At 62.5% G+C, this 22,328-nt stretch overlaps 1 protein-coding gene across 3 annotated transcripts in view; it reads left to right on the forward strand.

The window, feature by feature from the left end:
* The window catches only part of ZNF423 (zinc finger protein 423), a 230,993-nt gene extending 221,908 nt beyond the window's left edge, over positions 1-9,085 (forward strand). For all 3 annotated transcript variants that reach the window (XM_036346629.1, XM_036346630.1, XM_036346632.1), the window contains one exon: positions 8,375-9,085. In XM_036346629.1, coding sequence (XP_036202522.1) covers positions 8,375-8,404 — 30 coding nt within the window. In that variant the 3' untranslated portion in view covers positions 8,405-9,085. The remainder of the gene's footprint in view (positions 1-8,374) is intronic.
* The last annotated feature ends 13,243 nt before the right edge of the window (positions 9,086-22,328 follow it).

A 22,328-nucleotide genomic window follows, 5' to 3' on the forward strand; every position in this document is an offset into this window, starting at 1 on the left:
ACCTGGAATGACAGGCACTCAGGGGGAGGGAGGCCCTGTCTTGGTCTCGGGAAGCCGCCTGCCAGCGCCGTGTTTAACCGTTTCACAGCCTCGCGCTGGCCTCCCCTCGGGCTCCACGGGTGCCCGGCTCCGGCCCGGCGGGTGTGGTTGGATCCATACCTTCTAGGAGCCCGGTCGGGCTTTGAGGGCAGGGGACGCGTCCCCCAGGGGCCTGGTTCCGGTCCCAGGAGGTGGACAGGCCAGGGCAGTCCCCCCCAGGAGGGGCCACGGTGCACAGAAGGGGCTCGAGACCGCCTGGCACACCGTGGCTGGAACCCTCCATTCCAGGTGCTTAGGCCGCGCCCGTCGGGCACCCGTCCCCGCGGGGCCCGGCCACCGGGGATCCCGTGAGAAGCAGCAGCCGTGGCAGCAGCCCCATGAACTCGGGACGTGGGGTCGGGGGTGGCCTCTGTCGCCGAGGTGGGCAAACGCACAGGCTGCCCCGGAGCGATGCCGCCTCCGGCGTTTCCCTGGTGCCACCGGTCTCTCCGCTGGCAGCCGGGCCCTGGCCTGCGCCTCCGGGTGGGCAGTCCCCCGCCCCGCCCCCGGGCGGCATCACCAGGCCCTCGCTTTGCTGGGTGGCTGAATGGAGCCTGTTCAGGAGCTGCGAATAGAAGCCTCGCGCTCCCGCCCCGTCATCTGCGCTCCGGCGGGTTTATTTCCAAAGCACAGAACTACGCGCGGACCCGTTGGGAGTTGGTTGCGCGCTTTTTTTTTTTTTACAACGTTATTTTCTCCCACATTTTCCCTCGAAGGAAGCTGTTTTCTCGTGCGGGGAATTAGTCGCTGGCCGCCTTCTGTGCTCTGGGTGCTGCAGGGCCTGGGGAGGGGGGGTTAGAGAGGGCGCCCCTTCCCGCGTGGGCTCAGAGCAGCGAGACGGGAACCCCGCGGGCAGCCTCTCTGGGGGAACCTCCAACAAAATCAGTTGGGGTCACACGGCTCCTCACATGCCCCTGGGTGACTTCGGGCTGCTCTTGGCTCTCACAAGCGGCCGAGCCCCCTCCCCACAAAGCCAACCCCGCTGCCCCGTGGAAGGCGAACCCCGCAGGCCGGGCGTTCCAGATGGATCGCTCACACGAGAGACACAGAGACACTCCCCGGCTGCGCGGGTACGAGGCTCACTCCCTGCTGCTCTGGGGTGGCTGTCTGGCCGGCTGTCTGGCTGTCTGTCTGGCTGTCTGGCCGGCTGTCTGTCTGGCTGTCTAGCCGGCTGTCTGTCTGTCTGGCTGTGTGGCCGGATGTCTGTCTGTCTGGCTGGCTGGCTGTCTGGCCACCTATCTGGCTGGCTGTGTGGCCGGATGTCTGTCTGTCTGGCTGGCTGGCTGTCTGGCCACCTATCTGGCTGGCTGTGTGGCCGGCTGTCTATCTGGCTATCTGGCCGTCTGGCCGCCTGTGTGGCCGGCTGTCTGGCTGTCTGGCCGCCTATCTGGCTGGCTGTGTGGCCGGCTGTCTGTCTGTCTGTCTGTCTGTCTGGCCGTCTGGCCGTCTGGCTGTCTGGAGGCAGGGCCGGGAAAGCTTCACACACGTCCCCAAGCCCGGAGGAGCCACCTCGGCCTCCATGGACTTTTCAGGGCTGTCCCGGGCCAGTGGGTTGCCAGCTGCACCCAGGACCCTGACGCCAGGTGGGTGTCACTTCCACGCAGTGAACCTTTTCCTGCATCCGTGTGAATGGGGTGAACTCCGACTGGCTGGGGTGGGGCCCCAGGGAAAGGGGGGGGCACGCACATCACAGCGGGCCCCCAGGGAGCGTCTGCGTCCCTGGGCAGGCACGGAGAGGGGCCTTGGCCATCGCTCTCTCCTCCTGTTGACGTGTGTGGGCTCGGCTGCTCTGAGTGTTCATTCAGGGCCGTTTACGGCTGCTCTCGAGTGCGCGTGCCGTTCGTCAGGAGTGCAAACCAGCGAGCATACGCGCCTTCAAGACAGGCCATCTGTTCGTCTCAGCCCCTTGGACGACTGTCAGACTCCTCTAAAAATAAGTGCTCGCCGCGGGGGGCTGCCAGGTGAGACGCAGCAGAGCGGGGAGCGGGCCGCCTGCGCTGCACCCTCCCCACAGGGAGGGGCAGACTGCGTGTGCGTGTGTGTGCGTGTGTGCATGCATATGTGTGTGTGTGCATACATGTGTGTGTGTGTCGGGGGAGGCTTGGAGGGGTCCCAGGAAGGGAGCAGAGGGAGCTGGGGAGCAGGAAGGCCCTGCGATACATCTTTCTGAGCTTCTCCCTCTTCCTGGCCTCTGGGGTGACTCCGCAGCTCCGATACCTTCGATGGCTCCCCGTGGCCCAGGTGAAGGGCAAGCTGCCGCGTCTCGCATGCAGGCGCCTCCTCCGTCAGCCCCACCTCCCCCAGGCTGTCTCCATGGCACGCACCCTGTGCCTCCGCCACAGTGAATTATTCATGGCTCGCCCGGCGCACGCTGCGCTTTTCACGGTTCACAGGCAGCGGTGCTGTGCTGAAGACGGGGCTCCGCGCAGACCGCGTGGGAGCACCCCGACCTGCCAGGACTGGCGGGGGGCCTCGGCGCTCTGTGCCTCAGTTTCCCATCTATAAAACGGGGAGGATCGTAGCATTGAGGCTCTAGTGAGTTCATCGATGTGAAGGGCTAAGCACGGGTGTGCCCACGGGCACCTTTTAGCTGTGACCATCCATCATCGGTGTCTGGCACGGCCACGCCAGCACCCGGGAGGCCCACTGTCTGTGGGGAGCTACCTCTGTGTGCACGTGCCTGTACACACGCACGCACGCACGCATAGTGCAAGGCGTCCTCAGAGACTCAGCTGAAGGCCAGCGTCTTCCCTAAGCATCTCCCAGTCAGAAGTCCTCTCACCGTAGTGTGTGCGGTGTGTGTGTGTGTGTGTGTGTGTGTGTGTGTGTGTGTGTGGTGTTTGTGTGTGTGGTGTGTGTGTGGTGTGTGTATGGGTGTGTGGTGTGTGTGGTGTGTATGGGGTGTGTGGGGGGGAGGGGTGTGTGTGGTGTGTGTATGGGTGTGTGTGTGTGTGGTGTGTATGGGGTGTGTGTGTGGGGAGGGGTGTGTGTGGTGTGTGTATGGGTGTGTGTGTGTGTGGTGTGTATGGGGTGTGTGTGTGGGGAGGGGTGTGTGTGGTGTGTATGGGGTGTGTGTGAGGGGAGGGGTGTGTGTGGTGTGTGTATGGGTGTGTGTGTGTGTGGTGTGTATGGGGTGTGTGTGTGGGGAGGGGTGTGTGTGGTGTGTATGGAGTGTGTGTGTGGGGAGGGGTGTGTGTGGTGTGTATGGGGTGTGTGGTGGTGTGGTATGGGGTGTGTGTGTGGGGAGGGGTGTGTGTGGTGTGTATGGGGTGTGTGTGTGTGTGTATGGGGTGTGTGTGTGTGTGTGAAATCCCACCCCCTCCGGGACATGAGCTGGGAAAGGCGGTGGCCTGACTCCCTCTCTGCCCACCCCCGGCGGCTCCGGGCTTGATGAGCAAACAGCAGCACCCGCGCAGCCGGACGTGGCTGCAGGCTTGGCTGGAGGACCCGCCTCCTCCCCTGGAAGATGCATCTCCCCGGGCTCCAGGCAGGTCCCTAGACTGGTCCTCGGTCCTGGGCACAGCTCTCTGTTCCGCCAGCCGCCAGGGGTGGCCTCTTGGGGGCCGTGGGAGCAAGGGGTCAACCACAGTCTCCCTCCCAACCCAGCACCATCAGGAGGTGACGTGGGTCCACATGCAGCTGGAGGCTCTGCCGGGTGTGGGGGCTCTGGGTGTGGGGGCTCTGGGTGTGGGGACTCTGGGGGTGGGGGCTCTGGGTGTGGGGGCTCTGGGTGTGGGGGCTGTGGGTGTGGGGGCTGTGGGTGTGGGGGCTCTGGGGGTGGGGGCTCTGGGGGTGGGGGCTCTGGGTGTGGGGGCTCTGGGTGTGGGGGGCTGTGGGTGTGGGGGCTCTGGGGGTGGGGGCTGTGGGGGTGGGGGCTGTGGGTGTGGGGGCTCTGGGGGTGGGGGCTCTGGGTATGGGGGCTGTGGGTGTGGGGGCTGTGGGTGTGGGGGGGCTCTGGGTGTTTGGGCTCTGGTGTGGGGGCTCTGGGGGTGGGGGCTCTGGGTGTGGGGGCTGTGGGTGTGGGGGCTCTGGTGTGGGGGCTCTGGGTGTGGGGGCTCTGGGTGTGGGGGCTCTGGTGTGGGGGCTCTGGGGGTGGGGGCTCTGGTGTGGGGGCTCTGGGGGTGGGGGCTCTGGGGTTCTGGGTGTGGGGGCTGTGGGTGTGGGGGGCTCTGGGTGTGGGGGCTCTGGGTGTGGGGGCTCTGGGGTTCTGGGTGTGGGGGCTCTGGGTGTGGGGGGCTCTGGGTGTGGGGCTGTGTCCTGGCCCTGCAGCCTTATCTGCCGCAGGGGCCTGAGGGTCAGTGCCTGGGACCAGTCCTTCCCTGGGGCCCCTTGAGAATGAGGGTCCCCCCCCTCACCATGACGGGGCCCGACACGTGCTGGGCCTGGGCTCCGGTTGCGGTCATTTTGCTGCCGAATGCCCAGCAGCCAGCACGTGGCTGGACCTGGCAGGTTTGTGAGTGAGAGAGTGAGCGTGTGAGTGCCGGTGAGGGCGTGACAAGGGAGCCTGGGCCCGAGCTCTTGGCTGAGGACCTGCCCGGGGGCTCAGCAGGACCCCAGCAGGGCCCCACCCCTGACACAGACCATGGGCTGCCCCCGCCCGTCACGGGGCCATGTCCGAGGGGCAGATGGGCCGGTGCACCAGGCAGAGGCGCCTGAGACCGGCCCCGGGGAAGCCTCCGTCCCGAGAGACGCATGGTTTGCCGAGGGGCTGGATCTCGGCCGCACACCAGCGGGGCCCCCCCCCTCCCCCCGTTTCTCTCACCTGCTCCCGGCCCACACCTGCGTCTCCCTGGCAGGCGGCGGGCGGGTGGATGCCAGGCCTCCCCTCCCGCCCCCGCCCCCGCCCCCGCCCCCGCCTGGCCCGTGTGGCGCTGGGAGCCACCGCTCACCACGAGGTCGCAGCATCTTTTAAAAACCATTTTCCTCCTCCTCCCAAGGGGCTAAATATAACGCAGGCCACACGGCGAAATGGACCTGAAGCCGACAGGCCCCGGGGAGAGCCAGCGGGCGGAAGGCCTCTTAGCGGGGGCTTGCTGGGGCTCTCGGACCCTGAACCGTAGCCCCGAGCCCCGGGATGGCGCCGCGGTTCCTTCAGGGTAACTGACCTGGGCCCGGGGCAGGGCCTCCGCCGGGAGCCGCTGGGCGCACTGGCGCTGGGTGACCCGTGGGCCCCGGGGACTCCCCGCCCCCCCGCCCCCCCAGGGGCTGCAGCCTCTGCCCGGGAGGGGCCGCTGCCGCCCCGGGAGCACCGGGCCCCCAGCACCGGCCACACGCACTGCCTGGGTGGCACTGACCGATGTCCTTCGCTGAGCAGCCACTGCACCGTGGGGCCCACAAGCATTTGGGTGTCTGAGCCTCAGGCCCCCAGGGGGTGGGCCTGGCCGCAGTCTCCCCTGCCCTGCCCGTGGCGCCCGGAGCAGAGCATCCAGCAGGCGCGTCATCCTGTGGGCTGAGTGGATGCCAGGGCCTCCCGGCGGACTGTCCAGGTGCCGGGACATCCGGGCCTTTGTCTGGTGGAGCCGCAGGGTCGGGGTCCCCCCCCCCCCCCCCGTGTCAGACCCTCTGTGAGGACATTCTTTCCTGTGTCGGTTGGAGGAGGAGGAGGAGGAGGAGGAGGAGGAGGAGGAGGTCCTGTGCTGCCCGGTGAGAGGGAGGCTCTCTGTGTTTCCTGCCCGGCCGGCAGTGCCCTCCCAGTGGGGCCCAGCGTGGGCGTCTGTCCGGGGTCTCTGAGCCGTCAGCCCCTGGACAAGCCCGTGTGGACCCCGTGTGTCTCCCCGGCCCTGCATCTAGAGGTCCCGGATGCCCCTCGTTCTGGTGGGTGGGCCTTGGGGGCTCTGTGGAGATCCTGTCTCCCCATCTCTGGTTTCCTGCTGCCTCGGGAACAGAGGCACATCCAGGGCCTCCCTGTGCAGAGTCTAAACTCCCCCGTCCTCCCTGGGACTCTGCTGGGGTGACCCTCCCCGCCTGCATGTGCCACCTCATTCCAGCCCATACCGTTGTCTCTCTGTGCCTTCCCTCACGCGCCCACATCCCCTTGTGCGTGCCTTCCCTCTGTGCGTTCGGACATTTTCACTCCGCGTCTGCGTGGTGCGGGGCCCCAGGGGCCGGACGGTGGGAACAGGAAGAGTTGTCCGTGTTTATCTGCCTAGCGTGCCTCCTCCCCAGCCCCCCACAAATAAAGAAGGGCCTGGCCCCTCCGAGAGCCCGGGCCACGGGGCACGGTGAGTGGACGGCCGTTGGCAAGTCGTTTCTGGGCAGCTGCCCTGGGCAGAGTGTGCCCAGCACCGGGCCGCGTGTGGTGGGGCCGAGAAATGAAGCGAGGCCCCTGCCCGCTGCTGGGCCGAGGCCTTCGTCTTGCAGTGAAGGTTCCGTGGATGTGTGGGAGGTGGGTCCGCAGTGCCCCGACCTCCAGGGGCTGCCAGGATGGGGCCTGACCTTGTGACAAGGCGGCCTCAAGAGCTGCTTGATCTGGGAGGGCGGAGAGAGGAGGTGGGAACAGACTCGGCGAAGACTTGAAGCTAGGAGGGTGGTTGGGTGGAGGGTGGGTTGGCTCCGGAGGGACTGGCTGGTTGTCCCTGCACAAGTGGGAGGAGGGGTGGGGGGTGAAGGGGGGTGGGGGGGCATTCCCATGGAAACCGCTGCAACCTATCTGTGGTCTCAGACAACCCGCTGGAGCCCCCGGGTTCCTGCCACCCCTGCCACCGGGGTGCCAGGCCACGCTGGCAGAGCGTGTGCTCGTGTCTGGGGTGGAGTGCGGGCGATCCGTGGGTTGGGGTGCCCGTGGGGTGTGGGGCCCTGGGAAGTCCGCCTTCTAGCCCCAGCCCCTCGCTCTCTGGATTCCCGTCGCCTGGGTGTCCTTGGAGCCAGCGACCGGGCCCCCCTGAGCCTCTTTGTTCTCATCTTACTCGTCCTACCTGGTGAGGCTGTGGCGAGGGTGGGAGGAAATGTACCTGCGACAGCACACGGCACGTGCGCGTGCCAACCGCCAGCCATGTGGCCTGCGCCCAGGAGCCCAAGGAGGGAGGCCAGCCGTGGCTGGCACCTGTGCTGCCAAGCCAGCGGCATCTCCTGTCTGAGCGCCTGGCGCTGCCCCTCCCTGGCTGGGAGCTCGCCGGAGGGGGTAGCGACATCACCTCGGAGGCGGAGGGGAGGGGCAGCAGTGCCTGCAGGGGGAGGCAGCTGCTCCAGGGCCCCGGGTGGGGGTGTCCTCAGGCCGCCCAGCAAAACCTCGGGCATTGGGCATTGTCCTGTGGCCCTCCCTGCCCAGACCTGGAGGCCAGGAGGGACGCAGAGTGCCCCCTGGTGGTCGTCAGCAGAACTGCAGGCCTGGAGCTCCTGGGTCTGGGGAGGCAGGAGCATCCCTGGGACGCCGCCGGGATTGGGGTTTCTGTGCTGCCCCCCACGCAGGCTCCTCTGCCGCGGGTAGATGTTGCTTCCTTTCTCCGCGTGTCATGAGGCTTTGATGCGATGGGTCTAGATTTGGAACATGGACCACTGGAAAGAAACAAAAAAACTGCAGGCTCGCAGAGGCCAAACCCCACCGCCTGCCCCGGGCCATGGCTCCTGTGAAGACAGACCGCACTGCTGGCTGGGCTGGGCTGGGCTGTGGCTGTGGCGAGAGAGGAGCGCCTGGCCAGAGGGTCACCTGGGCCCAGGGTTCCCAGGCGGATTTGGCCAAACCATACAATGTCCTTCTGGCCGGAGAGCTGCCATGTGACCGAGCGAGCAGGCACCCTCCTTCCGCGCCCTCTCTGCTGGGTGACTCTCGCCACCTGGGCCGCAGGCACCACCACCAGGAGCAGGTCTGCGCCACTGGGCGCTTCTTGGCTGGAGAGCTGCTTGGCACACGTGCCCTCTCCCTGCCCTGGGCTCAGAGCCGCTCCTGGGATGGACCGAGAGAGGATGGGGGCAGCTTGCAGGGGACCAGATACAACTTCCTCCTCCTCATTCGAGCCAAAGGGATGCCTTTCATTCCTGCTCCCTCCCCAGCATTCCCGTTCCCTCCGTGTAGCCAGTCCCCACGGTGAGACCCGAATGGAAAAAAAAACACCAGTCAATTTATAGGGAGCCCAGGTTGGCGGCAACGGGAACCGGTCCCCCAAGCCCCACATCGACATGGCGTCTTGGCAGCTGCGTCCCCGATGCACTTTCTCCCGGCTGCATTCTGTTTTGGAATAATCGCGGCGCTTTTCTGTGGCTCGGGGCATGCATGCTCGGAGTCGGGGGGCGGGGGGGGGGGGCGGCGGGCTCTCCATTCTTCTGCCCTCATGCGTGTCTCCTTTCTTCGCCTTCGCAGAATCACACGATGAGCCAGCACGCACAGTGAGGGACCGCGCGACAGGACACCTCTCGGCGGAAGGCCTGCCGGAGACGCCGTGCGGAGGGCCATTTGAACATTACATCCAATCAAAGTGTCATTTGCAACCCAGATGTAAAACTCTAATGATTTGGCCATGAGGCGCTGCTATTATAAGCAGCTGGAAATGAATATTAATGGCAGAGATTAAAAGTATTCCATGCTCAGTATTTTTATTGCCCTGCTCCAGCTAGCGCGCTTTTAGCCTTCCTGCCGCAGACTGCGTTTCTAGAGTTAGAGGAGCCCGCTTTTTTGAGCCTATTGTCCTTTGTTCCTTCATGTATTATATTGATAGTTTTTAAAGAGAAAGAATTAGTGTTGTTTTTTTTTTTCTCCTCTCCTTGGCTTCTTTTTCTTTCTTGTTTTTCTCCCTTCTCTCCCCACCGCCCCCCGCCCCCCAACCCCCTTCGGTTAACTACTTTTTAATTGCAGTTCTAGATAATTGTGCATTGTGACGTGATTGCTTGGCGATTGTCGGAATATCTCCTTTCCCTTTTTTAATTAAAGACGAATGCTTTGATTGGATTTGCCAGTTCGCCGGACAGTGATTACAGCTGTGTAATGAGGAGCACCGGTTTCAGGGCCACCGGAAGGCCTGCTTGGAAACGCGGCTGCGGCCGCGGCACTGGTGCAGTTTAATAAAAGGGAAACACGCTCTCCGCCTCGGCTGCCTGCTTCTCTCCTCCCAGCCTGGGGCCCTTGCTGGGGGGACGGAGGGTGGGGGTCCCCCGTGGGGTGTGTCCTCGAGTTCCTGTGGGATCGCACATGCCGGGGACCCGCACACAATACACCCAGCTTCCCTCAGAAAAGAAGTGCAGCCGCCTGGTGCCCGCTCACAGCCCAGGGGAGCTGTGGGGGCCGCGGAGTGGGAAGCCCCCTAAAGATGAGATGCTCTGCTCCTGCCTTTGAGGGCGGGGGAAACTGAGGCCCCAGGGGAAGTGGGCGGCTCCCCCACAGCAGCATAGCAGGTGGATGGCTCACCTGTGCATCTGCTTTGTGCCCTATGTCCCTGCCCCCTTCCCTCCCACCCCCAGGGCTGATGTAGGCAGTCACGTGGTTAACCCTTACCTGGCCAGGCATGGGGTGATGGCAGGGGCTGGGGGTTCCAGATGGGAGCCAGGTAGGGGCAGCAGGTTCCCTCCCTCACAGAGGCCGGTGGGGTGTGCTGGTGCAGAGACCCGTGGTGGGTCCAGGACGCCAGTGGGGCAAAGGGGGTGCTGAGGGTAAAAGGCTCAGGGGTCCCCCCGCTCTCAGGGGCCACCTGCATTCACCATTCCCAACACTTTGCACCTTCCCCGCCTCGCCTGCCTCAGCTTCCCCGGGCCCTGCTGGCGCCCCAGGGCCCACCCAGCACCTGGGCCTCCCACCTGGACCTCCTCCCACACCTCTGTCCATCATGCTGGTGCTCGGCCGATCCACCAATCAGAGGCCATGGTTTCGGCACCTGCCCTGGGAAGCCCTTTCCTGCTAACTTTTCACAAGAGGCAAGGAAATTGGTTCTTCCCCTCCGCAGAGCAGAAGCGAAGCAGGCAGACAGATTGTGCCTGATTATAGTGTAATACGAAGTCACGGGCGTAGAATGTGGAGCCATTACCCCAGCGTCGTCTGACTCCCGAATCCAGGGCTTCCGGTGACCGGGAAGAGATCCCCTCTCTGCCACCTGGTGTCACGCCCTCGCGCGGGTGGGGCGCTTGGCTTTTCTAAAGGCATTGACACCTGCCAATCACAGAGCAGACTCCACCATGTCAGGCACAAAGGAGCGGTTGCCCTTACAATTCAGGGCTCTTGCCTCCCGGAAGCCAAAGGCAGTGAACCCCCATGTTTAGCCCCTGGAGACGCGGTCGTTTTAGGGGAAGACCTCGAGGGAGGCATCGGTGTCCCCCCAAGTGTGGCCAGGGCTGGGCCAGGCTGCCCTGCATCCACAGCCAGGCCTGTCGTGCCCACGGTGCCCACGGAGCCGAGACTGTGGACAGGACCGGCGTGTCCCGGGCCCCCCATCACTGTCTCTGGCCCCCCTCCGGCCCGGATCTCATCCCCAACCCCACGGAGCCCAGGTGAGTCCTCAGTAAGTACCGACGGGGAAGATCTGATTTGCCGGTTGGCGGCGGAGGGCTAAATTAGTCACTGCCCCCATTAAAAATACAGCGGGGGGCTTAAGAGCTTTTCTCGCCATGTGGGAGGCAGCAGCAGAGCTGCGGATGCCTTGGGTAAGGCGAGAGGCGGCCTAGGGGACCACGAGGTAATGAGGTTTATGGCGATGGCAAGGCAGCCAGGGAACCCCACCGACCCCCCCCTCGCCTGGCCCCATTGTTCTCCGGCTGGCTCTGCCCCCGCCCCTTCCGCAGAGAGCCCCTCTGGCTTCTGGCAGGGAGGGGCCCGGGAGGGGGACCCTGAGGCCCTTCCTGGGACTGGATCTGTCACCGTCAGGCTGGGAGGTGCAGGGCTGTGAACCTGTGCTTTGGGGACAGCCCACCTCCTTCCAGTCAAAGGCTTTGGAGCTGGGACCAGGCAGCTTCCCGCTCAGGCCCCAGGGGCCTGGGACAGTCACTCAGAGGCTCAGGTGATGGTCTGAGGACCCGGTAGCGGCTTGGTCATTGTTGAAGGGACAGGGCACCCGGGCCCCCCACCCTCCTGCCAGCCCGGAGGGGTGTTGGAGCCAGGCCCTAGTGTCTGGATGCAGGAGCAGGATGCGGCCGAGGTGGGTGGGCGAGGTGACTGGGAGCTGAGGGTTCAAGGTCACTGGGTTTTGCCTGTGTAAATTGTCAGTATCTAGTGCAGCCGTGGGCAAACTACGGCCCGCGGGCCGGATCCAGCCCGTTTGAAATCAATAAAACTAAAAAAAAAAAAAAGACCGTACCCTTTTATGTAATGATGTTTACTTTGAATTTATATTAGTTCACACAAACACTCCATCCATGCTTTTGTTCCGGCCCTCCGGTCCAGTTTAAGAACCCATTGTGGCCCTCGAGTCAGAAAGTTTGCCCACCCCTGATCTAGTGGCTCTGTGGGTGGAATGGTTGCCCAGGCTGACCCCGGGGCCTCAGGCCCCTGTCACTGGGTACCTGCCTCGGGCTTCTGGACGCAGGTGGCTAAGGGGCTTTTTTAAAAAAATAATTGATTTCAGAGAGGCAGGGAAAGGGAGAGAGATAGAAACATCAATGATGAGAGGGAATCATGGATCGCTGCCTCTTGCATGCCTCCCCCATTGCGGATTGAACCCCTATTGCAACCCGGGCACGTGCCTTGACCAGGAATGGACCGTGACCTCCTGGTCCATAGGTCAAAGCTCCAGCCCCGAGCCACGCCAGCCGGGCCGGATGAGGGTTTTGGTCTCAATGGCGAGCGGCACCCGCGTCACCGGGGTTGATTCGAGGTGCTGGTCCTCTGGGGGTGCGCCTTTGCCTGGGGAGACCTGGCCAGGCAGAGCTGGGAGGAGCAGGTCAACCTGGGACCCGGGTTGCCGAGGCCGCGATTGAGCCCGCCCCTCCCGCCCCTGAGCTCTGATTGGCCTGACGTTGCGGAGGCCCCGCCCACCCCGCGCCCCGCCCACCGGCGCCCGCTGTGCAAGGAGCTCGCGGTGCTAACGTATTTGCGGTTATTAATTACTGAAGGGCGCGCGCAAACCCAGCTTCTGTGCATAAAAATATGTTTGAGCAGTTTCTACTTAAACTTTAAGGAGAACGTTAATCAATTTTATTTTAACAAAATGACCTTAAGCAGGAAAAAAAAAATGGGTGTTATTTGCCCAAACAGGCAAATTAATTTCTCTCTCTGGAGAAATCTGAGAAGTTTCCAGAAATAGCTATGCATAATTTACACCTGCCCTGGCCGCTCGGAGCTTAGCTTAGCGCCAAGCCCCGTCACCGGCCCTGCCCGCCCCAAACCCAGAAAGAACTGGAAACAGGTCCTTGCAAAGGCCCTGGCATGGCGCCCTCCCTCCCTGCGACCTTGGGAAGGGTATGCTGAGGGAGGCGCCATGGAGTCCGAGAGGCCGCCCCGCCTGGGTCAAGATCACTGGGAGGAGAGGCCTGGCTCCCCGGGACCAGGGCCTGGGAATTCTCGGGAGGCCCAGAGAGGGGCTCCAGCAGGTAACCATCCCCCAGTGCCGGGCGCCCTTCAGAGAGGCTGGGAGCGGGCGCTGGGGCCGAGGGCTGTGGCTGGAGCTGTGGCACAGCAATGCGACGTCACAGGAGGGGTGTAAGCAGTCACGCTTACTGGGGGCCTGGGAAACAGTATGGATCACCAGAGGCAAAACGGCTCTGAGCAGCCATGACAGGGACAGGCAGGCACCCAAAGGCACACACAGCCTGGGCACAGCCAGAGACACACACACACACGCACAACAGAGCTCTACATGCACACACACAGACAACAGAGCTCTACATGTACACACACACAGACAACAGAGCTCTACATGTACACACACACACAACAGAGCTCTACATGTACACACACACACACAACAGAGCTCTACATGTACACACACACAGACAACAGAGCTCTACATGTACACACACACAGACAACAGAGCTCTACATGTACACACACACAGACAACAGAGCTCTACATGTACACACACAGACAACAGAGCTCTACATGTACACACACAGACAACAGAGCTCTACATGCACACACACAGACAACAGAGCTCTACATGTACACACACAGACAACAGAGCTCTACATGTACACACACACACAGACAACAGAGCTCTACATGTACACACACACAGACAACAGAGCTCTACATGCACACACACAGACAACAGAGCTCTACATGCACACACACAGACAACAGAGCTCTACATGCACACACACAGACAACAGAGCTCTACATGCACACACACAGACAACAGAGCTCTACATGCACACACACAGACAACAGAGCTCTACATGTACACACACAGACAACAGAGCTCTACATGTACACACACAGACAACAGAGCTCTACATGTACACACACAGACAACAGAGCTCTACATGCACACACACAGACAACAGAGCTCTACATGTACACACACAGACAACAGAGCTCTACATGTACACACACAGACAACAGAGCTCTACATGTACACACACACAGACAACAGAGCTATACATGTATACACACACACAACAGAGCTCTACATGTACACACACAGACAACAGAGCTGTACATGTACACACACACAGACAACAGAGCTACACATGTACACACACACAGACAACAGAGCTATACATGTACACACACACAGACAACAGAGCTATACATGTATACACAGAGAGAAAACAGAGCTATACATGTACACACACAGACAACAGCTACACATGTACACACACAGACAACAGAGCTATACATGTATACACAGAGAGAAAACAGAGCTATACATGTACACACACAGACAACAGCTACACATGTACACACACAGACAACAGAGCTCTACATGTACACACACACAGACAACAGAGCTATGCATGTACACACACACAGACAACAGAGCTATGCATGTACACACAGACACACACACACAGCATGGACCAGGCAGCTGTACACAGATGGCCCACTCAGACACACACGCACACATGGAGACAGGCCCCCAGACACGGGCACACATGCACACGCACCACACCCCCACGCAGCGGCATATGGAACAGCCCCGCCTCCTCGAGGTTTCCAGGAGGCTCCGCGGGGGGTGCCAGCTCCACATCTGACTTTCCTTGTGTTCGTCAGACTCTGGCTGTAATTAAACGTTACATTGAATAATCCGGCGAGGGCTCCGTAGTGGCAGAGGCGGCTGTGCGGCGGGGGCTAGGGCGGCTGGAGGCCTGTCTCGGGCCCCCCGTCCTGCCTGCCCACAGGCTGCTCCAGCCGCCACCCTGCCCGGGACTCTGGGGCGGAGGAACCCTTGGTCACGGGGTCACTGGTCAGGCCTTGAGGCAGGATGGGGTGGACAGTGGTCTGGGAGACCCCAGGCTGTCCTGTGGCTTGGGGGTCACCATCTCCTGTTCCTGCTGCGGAGAAAGTTCCCCCGGGGCCTCCCGAGCAGAGGAGGGACATCCGGGTGCTGGGGCGCCCCACGTCCAGAAGGGCCCCCGCTCCCCTCTGCTGGGCGGAGTGGATGCTCCCCCTCCCCCTCTGTGCTTTGGGACGCTCTCTGGCCTCCCTGGGAGGCAGCCGGGAGTGGCGGTCACAGGCCACCCCCACGAAGCCACTCGCTAACCGTGTGACTTGGGGCAAAGGACCCAAGGTCTGGGTGCTCAGTGTCCTCGTGGGTAAGATGGGGTCACAGGGGCACACCTCCTGGGGTTGCTGGGGGGACAGGACCAGCCCCGAAAGCAGGGCCTGAGTCACACAGCAGTCACCTGGCCGGGCAGTGAGACCTCCCTGCCGACGGCTCTTCCAGGGAGCCACCGGGGCCAGGTCTGTCCGCCTGCTGAGGGGAGGCTGAGGGTCCACCCCAGGACACCCCAGTGCAGCCTCCGTCCCCCTCGTCTGTGGGAGGGGCTGATAGTCGCTCGGGCTGGGCAGGGTGGCAGGCTGGGCCGGGCCATGGCACTGGGGAGCAAGGGGAGCTGTGGGCTGGGCACAGGGCAGCTGGCCTCCCCTTCCCTCTTCCCAGACCTCCCTGGGGGCTCCTGAGCCATAACCCCTCCCCTCGCAGCCTGCTCCCCTGGCACAGAGCCGGGGCTGCCCCTCCGCTCAGAGCCCAGCCAGGCCCCCTGTCCAGCTCGCCTGTCCCGTTAGCGAGGGCCTGGAGCAGAGAACCAAGTCCCAACCCAGGCCCGGTGGCTGTTGGAGGTACAGAGAGATTTCACCACAAGCACCAGCCGCGGGCAGAGCCTGCTGGACCCTGGGTGGGTGAGCTGAGGCTGAGCCCCCAAGGGGGTGCGGCGGCCTCCGCCAGCCCCAGCAGGCCTGCCCGGAGCGAGGGTGGCTAGACGAGGTGTCTCACTGGGATGTCCGTCATCGTCGCCTGGTCCGAGCCAGCGAGCCAGGAGAGGCCTCCTCCCTTGTGCACGCTCGGACCTCCGTCCATGTACCCACAGGACAAAGGTGGGCAGGAGCCAAGTCACGCCCAGTGTCTCATGTGCACACCCAGGTGGCCCACCTGGAGGCAGTGTCATGTGAGCCTGCCCACAGACAGATCCAAGCTCAACAGAGAGCACGCAGCAGCCACCCCTGCTGGGCCCGGTCCTCGCTCCCCTGTCTCCTCTCCTCTCTAATCGGCAGGGCCATCCTGCACCTGTTTTAAGAGGGTCTCAGTGCCCTAGGGGTTTGGCTCAGTGGATAGAGCCTCGGCCTGCTGACTGAAGGGTCCCGGGTTCGATTCCAGTCAAGGGCACATGCCTGGGTTGTGGGCTCGATCCCCAGTGGAGGGCGTGCAGGAGGCAGCCGGTCAGTGACTCTCTCTCATCATTGATAGATGTTTCTATCTCTCTCTCCCTCTCCCTGCCTCTCTGAGGTCAATAAAAATATATTTTAAAAAAGGGGGTGGTCTCAAAACGGCTCAGTGGGTGGACAGTCAGGCCCTGGCTCCCGGTCCACAGGGGACGCCGGAGAAGGGGTGCGTCTGAGAGAAAGCTGTGCTGTTCGAAGGATGTTTCCAATATGGAGCGCCCTCCTCGCCTCCCTCCGCCCCCCGGCCCCCCAGGACTCTGGCCCGCACAGCCGACTGGTGAATATTCAGGACCCACTGCACTCCTCTGTCTCCTGCTCCTCGTTTGGTGCTGAGTCTTAAGTGAAATTGATCTTTTTTTTTTTTAAGGCAAGAGAAATCTGTCTTTTGTTCTCCTGCTCCCCTCAGGGGCCCCTCCGAAGAGGAGGCCCCCCGCCCGGTTTAAGGGGCACGCCTCAGAACCAATCGCTGCCTGGCACGGTTCCCCGGGCTCTGGGCTCGGCCCGGTGCCATGCGAGCAGATGGCCCTGATTGCTGGCAACCCGGAGACCCTGCAGGAGAGTCGAGTATGGGTGTTTACAGCATCCTGGTCCTGCCGAGAGCATCAGAATGGCAGACCGAGTGGCGCCTGGCCCGCCCCCACCCCCACCCCCCGGGGCGGGGGAGGGGCATCGCACATTCCTAAAAGAGGAGAAGGGGCCCCCTTCTTCCCCCAAGGGGAGCCCTGCCCAACACCCAGCACCCAGAATCATGTCCCATGTAGGGAACAGCAAACCCTTGATGCTGGGGTACCTCCCTCCCTGCCCCCCCCCCCCCCACCTCTCTCCTCTGCCTCCTTCAAGCACCCTTCCTGAGGTTCCGGAGCTGGTGCACAGGAGAGTCCTGCAATCATTCAGAAAACAGATAGGAGCGCCCACTGTGTGCTCAAATCATGAGGAACGAGAGAGAGCCCCTCAAAGCCCCCTTCCTTTCCCAGAAAGCCCCATCAGCATGTACATTTGCTGGGTGAATTCCGGTCTCCATCACCAGACTGAGCTCCCAGAGGGCAGGGTCCTGGCACACAGTAGGGCTCTGTAAAATCTTCGTTGCCTGATTTAGGGGACCCTGCCCACACGGCGATTCTAGTCCGTCTGGAATTTCTCCCCTTCTTCCCCTCATTCTGTGTCCCAGTTACACTGCAGCCCCCTGAGCATGGGGTGTGTGTGTGGGGCGGGAGGGGGTGGCCTTTGCCTCCTCAAGATGCCAACCAGTTTGTGGCTCTTGTTGTGCGGATCGTGTGGCCAATATGGGAATGAGTCTCTGGCCAGCGCAGTTCCAGGAGAAGAGCTTCAAGAGTGCCAACCCGAGCCTGGCGTGATGTCTGCAGCCCCCGGAGGCCCCCATGCCACTCCTCACACTGACATTCAAGGCTCTTCGCGGTTTGCCTGGCACCTACCGCTTTCCTTTTCATTCACTCAGATATAGTTTTTGGGCACCTACACGTGCCAAGTGCTCTCCCGGGGCTGGGGGAGACAGTGAGTGGCCTGCAGCCACTGTCCTGGGGCTGACACCCACAGGTGGGGTGGGGTGGGGATGAGGGACAGGTGAACGGGTAACGCATGTGCGCGGGGCGTGAGGGCTCCGGCGAAGGACAAAGCAGGGGCAGCGGGGTTGCGGGGGAGGGAACGGGAGCTTCTCTGACACTGGAGCAGGGAGCTGAATGCGGTGAGAGAGTGGCTGGGGGGCCATCCTGGAACCACTGCACCCGTAAGCCGTGGTTTCCAGCATCCCTGGCTCCAGGCCGTGGTCATGAGAGCGCTGAGCCAGGTGAGGACAAAGGCACCCAGCCGATGCCCTAGCCGGTTTGGCTCAGTGGATAGAGCATCGGCCTGTGGACTTAAGGGTCCCAGGTTCGATTCTGGTCAAGGGCATGTACCTTGGTTTCAGGCACATCCCCAGTAGGGGGTGTGCAGGAGGCAGCTGATCAATGCTTCTCTCTCATCAATGTTTCTAACTCTCTATCCCTCTCCCTTCCTCTCTGTAAAAAGTCAATAAAATATATTTTTTAAAAGGCACCCAGCTGACACTCGCTCTGTGCTCTGTGCGGGTGCCGATAGGGGGTGGTGGGGACTGCTGCAGACGTGGCGACCTGGCCACGTGGGGAGGCAGGCTTGGAGCGGCTGGAGCGCCTCATGTTCCAGGCAAAGCCAACACCTTCCTCTTTACACGCGTGCAGTCTCCCGGCGTTGACGTGTTGGAAGCAAGCACAGCTCAGCTCCCGGCCAGTCCCAGGCGGTGAGCAGCCCCTCGCAGCGTGGGAGTCGGCGATCCACGGGGATGACCCTGAGTCATGGAGCCCAAGCCCAGTGGGCGGCCGGGCGGCCCTCAGGGGGCCAGGGCCAGGGTCTGGGCAGCTCATCCTCTGGGCTCCGCCGTGGCCCGTGGACTGGTGGCCCCTGAGGCCCGAAAGGTTGGGGAGCGCTGCTCTGGAGGACTGTCTCCTGGGACCCTTCTCCCGCAGGCCTGCGCCTCCCAGGGGGCCTCCGCCTCTGCCCAGACCCCCTTTCTCTGCCCCTGGCAGGTCCAGCAGCCTTCTGCTCCAGCTTTCCTGGGGACCCCACCACTGAATGTGACCCCGAGGGCCCCTGAGCCCCACCCCACAGCCCCCCCACCCCCCTAGCTCTCAGCAGCCTCGGGCTCACCGGCTGCCGGGGACACCGGCTCCCCCAGCAGCCTCATCGGGAATGACTTCTGCATCGACACGCGGGGCCGGCACCTTGGGCTCCCGCCCTTCGCCCACCGCCCACCACCCACCGCCCCCATTCGAGCTAATGGAAGGCCCGCGCTCAGCCGGGCGCCCCACTGCAAAGAGGCCTCGGACGCCCTCCCGCAAGCATGACCTTTAGCTGTAAGAGACGAGATTTCAAAATCAATCCGGCCGGCGGGCCTGCCCATCCTCTCCACCCGCCTGCACAGGGAAGAGGCCCCAGGACAGCTGAGGGCAGGGGGGGCGGGGGGGGGGTCGATCTTCAGCCTCAGGAAGCCGCTGTCTCCCCTCCCCGCTGAGGGTCTCTCCCAAAGGCCACGGAAGGTCCACGTCTTCGCTCGGTCCCACACGCCCGCTGGGACCCGGCAGCCCTGGGGGCACCCGCTCGCTCAAGGAGCCTTCGCACCTGCGGGCGGTTCTCACCTCCCGGTGAAGTGGGCGCTGGGACGACCCCCGTGTCACACCCGGGGAGCAGAGGACAGAGAGGTCTCGGCCACTCGCGGAGGCCACACGGCTGGCCGAGGAGGTGCAGGCATTGCCCGGCCCGTGCGTGTACCAGCGACGGTCACAGGCGTCACCAGGCCAGCCCTTAGCACTCCTGGCTGCAGTAGCTTTTTGCCATCTGCATGGGGTGGGGGGAGGGGGGCTGCGGCTGGGAGCGGGAGCCCCGATGTCCCCCCATTCCCTGTCTTGAAAGGACTCCGAGTTTCCTCCGTTTAAAGGGACAGGAGTGAGTTTCCAGGAGGGAAGCTGGGTGGGTGTCCGGTGCCCTGGCGGGCGGTCTGGCCTCCAGCCCGGCGGGGGTGCATGAAAGGGGCCTTCCGCGGGGAGAACAGAGGCCTCAGGCCGGGATGCCCCCCGCTCCCCGCACCTGCTTCAGAAGCCCCTGGGCGGCCCCCAGGTAAACCCCGCTCCCTGCCTTTATCCCAAGTCTCTTTTTTGAAGTTTGGCCGCATTTTGATCTTAACAAGTTTTCTGTCTTTTCTGTGCCCGTGTCCTCGCTGCCAGGGCTTTGACGATGCGGTGGCCTTTTATTTTAAAACGGCGGCTTTCAAGCCTCCTCTCATCTCAGGCTGTTTCATGTTTGCGGGTTTCCGGAAGGTTCGGAGCGGGGCCCTGGGTGGGCGCCTTCCCAGATACTCCTTGCTCTGCTCGACGCCTGGGAGGGGCCGGGCCTCGGAGCAGCGGATGGAGGAAGGGGCAGGGCCGGGCTGCCCGCCTCCCCTGAACTCCTCCCCCCTCTCCACGAAGCGGGACCCTCGTGGTGGCAGGCAGGCGGCCAGAGGTCCGGCCTCGGATGGGCCCTCCACCCCTCTGGGCCTCGGCTGCCCCATCTAAAATAGTAGTAATAAGGACTTAGTCATCGCATGTCACAGGAGTGTAAGGCGGCGATTTCAACAGGTGTGCCGCGGCCGTGCCTGACTTTAGTCCGGGGCACTGGCCTCTTTCCCCTTAGATCAGCGGTTCTCAACCTGTGGGTCGCAACCCCTTTGGGGGTCGAAAGACCCTTTCACAGGGGTCGCCTGAGACCACCGGAAAACACATATATAATTACATATTGCTTTTGTGATTAATCACTATGCTTTAATTATGTTCCATTTGTAACAATGAAAATACATCCTGCATATCAGATATTTACATGACGATTCATCACAGTAGCAACATTACAGTCATGAAGTAGCCACGAAAATAATTTATGGTTGGGGGTCACCACAACATGAGGAACTGTATTAAAGGGTCGTGGCATCAGGAAGGTTGAGAACCACTGACTTAATAGGTACCTTTTCCCTGAAGCCACTGAGAACCGGATTTTCATTCCTTGCAACGGAAGCAGCTAGTTGCTGGGGCTTTGGGTGGACTTGAACTCCCGGCCCCAGAAGCAGGAGGACAGTGAGACGATGACCCCGAAGGGACCCCCTCCGCAGACCCAGGTCCATCTACTGTCAGCACTGTGTCCCTTCCTGTCCCAGGGGCCTGGCCTGGCGGAGCGGGACCTGCCCGTCCTCTCTGAGCTGACAGGGGGCCTCCGCGCGGGAAGCACCCCCTCCTCTGCTCTGGGGGGACGGACCCTCTCCTCGGGTTTTTATGTTGTTTTGTCTCTTGTTTGTTTTTTGTTTTGTTTTTCAGATTTACCCTCCTAATTAGGTTTCACTCGGGCAAACACAGGAGGATTAGTGTGTAATCCTTGAGCTCACAGGCAGCGGGGGTGGGCTGGCCCCGAGAGGCTGGGGGGCAGGAGGGGGTGTTGCTGGGAAAATCGCAGGGGGCGGGACGCGTGGCTGCCAGGTGTCCACCCCACAAGTGGGTTCAGGTGCATCGGTTACCCCCTGTCTAGTCTCCATGCAATTGCGAGTTACCAGGTACAGCCTGGCTGACGAGGCTCACGGTTCGATTCCCGGTCAGGGCACAGGCCCGGGTTGTGGGCTCGATCCCCAGTGGGGGCGTGCAGGAGGCAGCCGGTCCACGATTCCCTCTCATCATGGATGTTTCTCTCTCTCTCTCCCTCTCCCCTACCTCTCTGGAATAAAACAAACAAATAAAACCCCCCACAAGTTATCCGTCATGTGCTGGATCCTGGGGAGCAGGACAAGGTACCATCCCCACGCCTCCCCCCCCCCCCCCCCCGGGCAGGAGCGGGTGTTGCTGGGAAAATCACAAATATATTCTTAAGGAGGATGCTCCCCCGCCCTTTGCCGTGTTTGGCTCCCCGGGTTCCAGCCCTGGCGCTCACAGCCCCAGCAGAGAAGTTTACCAGCCGAGCACGGGAGTCCCGGCCCCCGCAGTGCCTCGGCCTCAACCTTCTGCTGCAAAGCCAAGCTCCCTTTAGGAGGAAGTCTGCCCAAGGGGGCTTCTCAAATTGCCAGGCAGGCAGACTTCTGGTCTACCCAGAATCCCAGACTGCAGCTACGCCCTGTCTCCACCAGGAGGCGCTATTTAACCTCAAGCTGTCCCTTCAGGGTCCCTATCTAGCTTGTGGTCTTGGTCGGTTCCTGTTCTGCCTTAAATGGGGTTCATTGGGGGGGGGTGTGAGGGGGCTTTGCGGTACCTGCCTCCCGGTCTCCCCTCCTTCCTCTCCCTCCGGCCCTCCCGTCCTCCGTCCTGCCATCCTGCCCAGGCCGGCTGTGGGGGCTCCCAGGTGGGATGATTACACCTGGGGAAGGAGAGGGTGTCCCACCGCACACCTTCCTCCCAGCACACCTCCCGCTCCCAGCCTGAGGTCACATGCCTACCCTGCAGTCACAGGAGGGGGTCCTAGGACCATCGTGATTTGCTGAGTCCTACGGGGTCCCATCCTTCGAGGCTGGAGAGGGTCCAAGCCACCATCCCGCACTAGACCTGGTAAGGAGGGTGAATGCCCACGAAAATGCCCTTCACACCTTTGCACACCTGTGTTAGTGTCTGAGGCTGCGGTAAGAAATGGCTGCACGCGGCGGCTTCGAACAACAGACATTTATTCCTGCACAGCCTGCGCCCAGAGGCCTGCTCTCTCCAGACCCCAGGGGAGGCCGCGCCTCATCTCATCCCCATGGCGCCCCTCTCCGCCTCCATGGTCACGTGGCTCCTCTCCCCGGGGAGCCTCTCTGAGGGCCCCCGCCATTGCAGTCAGGCCTCCTGGCCGCCCCAGGGCTCCTTCCCTTAGCGACGTCCGCACAGGTCCTCGCCCCAAGTTAAGGTCGCCCCGCAGAGTGCAGGGGTGGGATGCAGATGCATCTTTATTTAATGGTCCATCTTAGGTTACGCGTCGATTCCCACTTCTTGTTTTAAAGGTGGGC

Source organism: Myotis myotis, unplaced genomic scaffold, assembly GCF_014108235.1.
Source record: "Myotis myotis isolate mMyoMyo1 unplaced genomic scaffold, mMyoMyo1.p scaffold_m19_p_19, whole genome shotgun sequence".
Classification (NCBI taxonomy): domain Eukaryota; kingdom Metazoa; phylum Chordata; class Mammalia; order Chiroptera; family Vespertilionidae; genus Myotis; species Myotis myotis.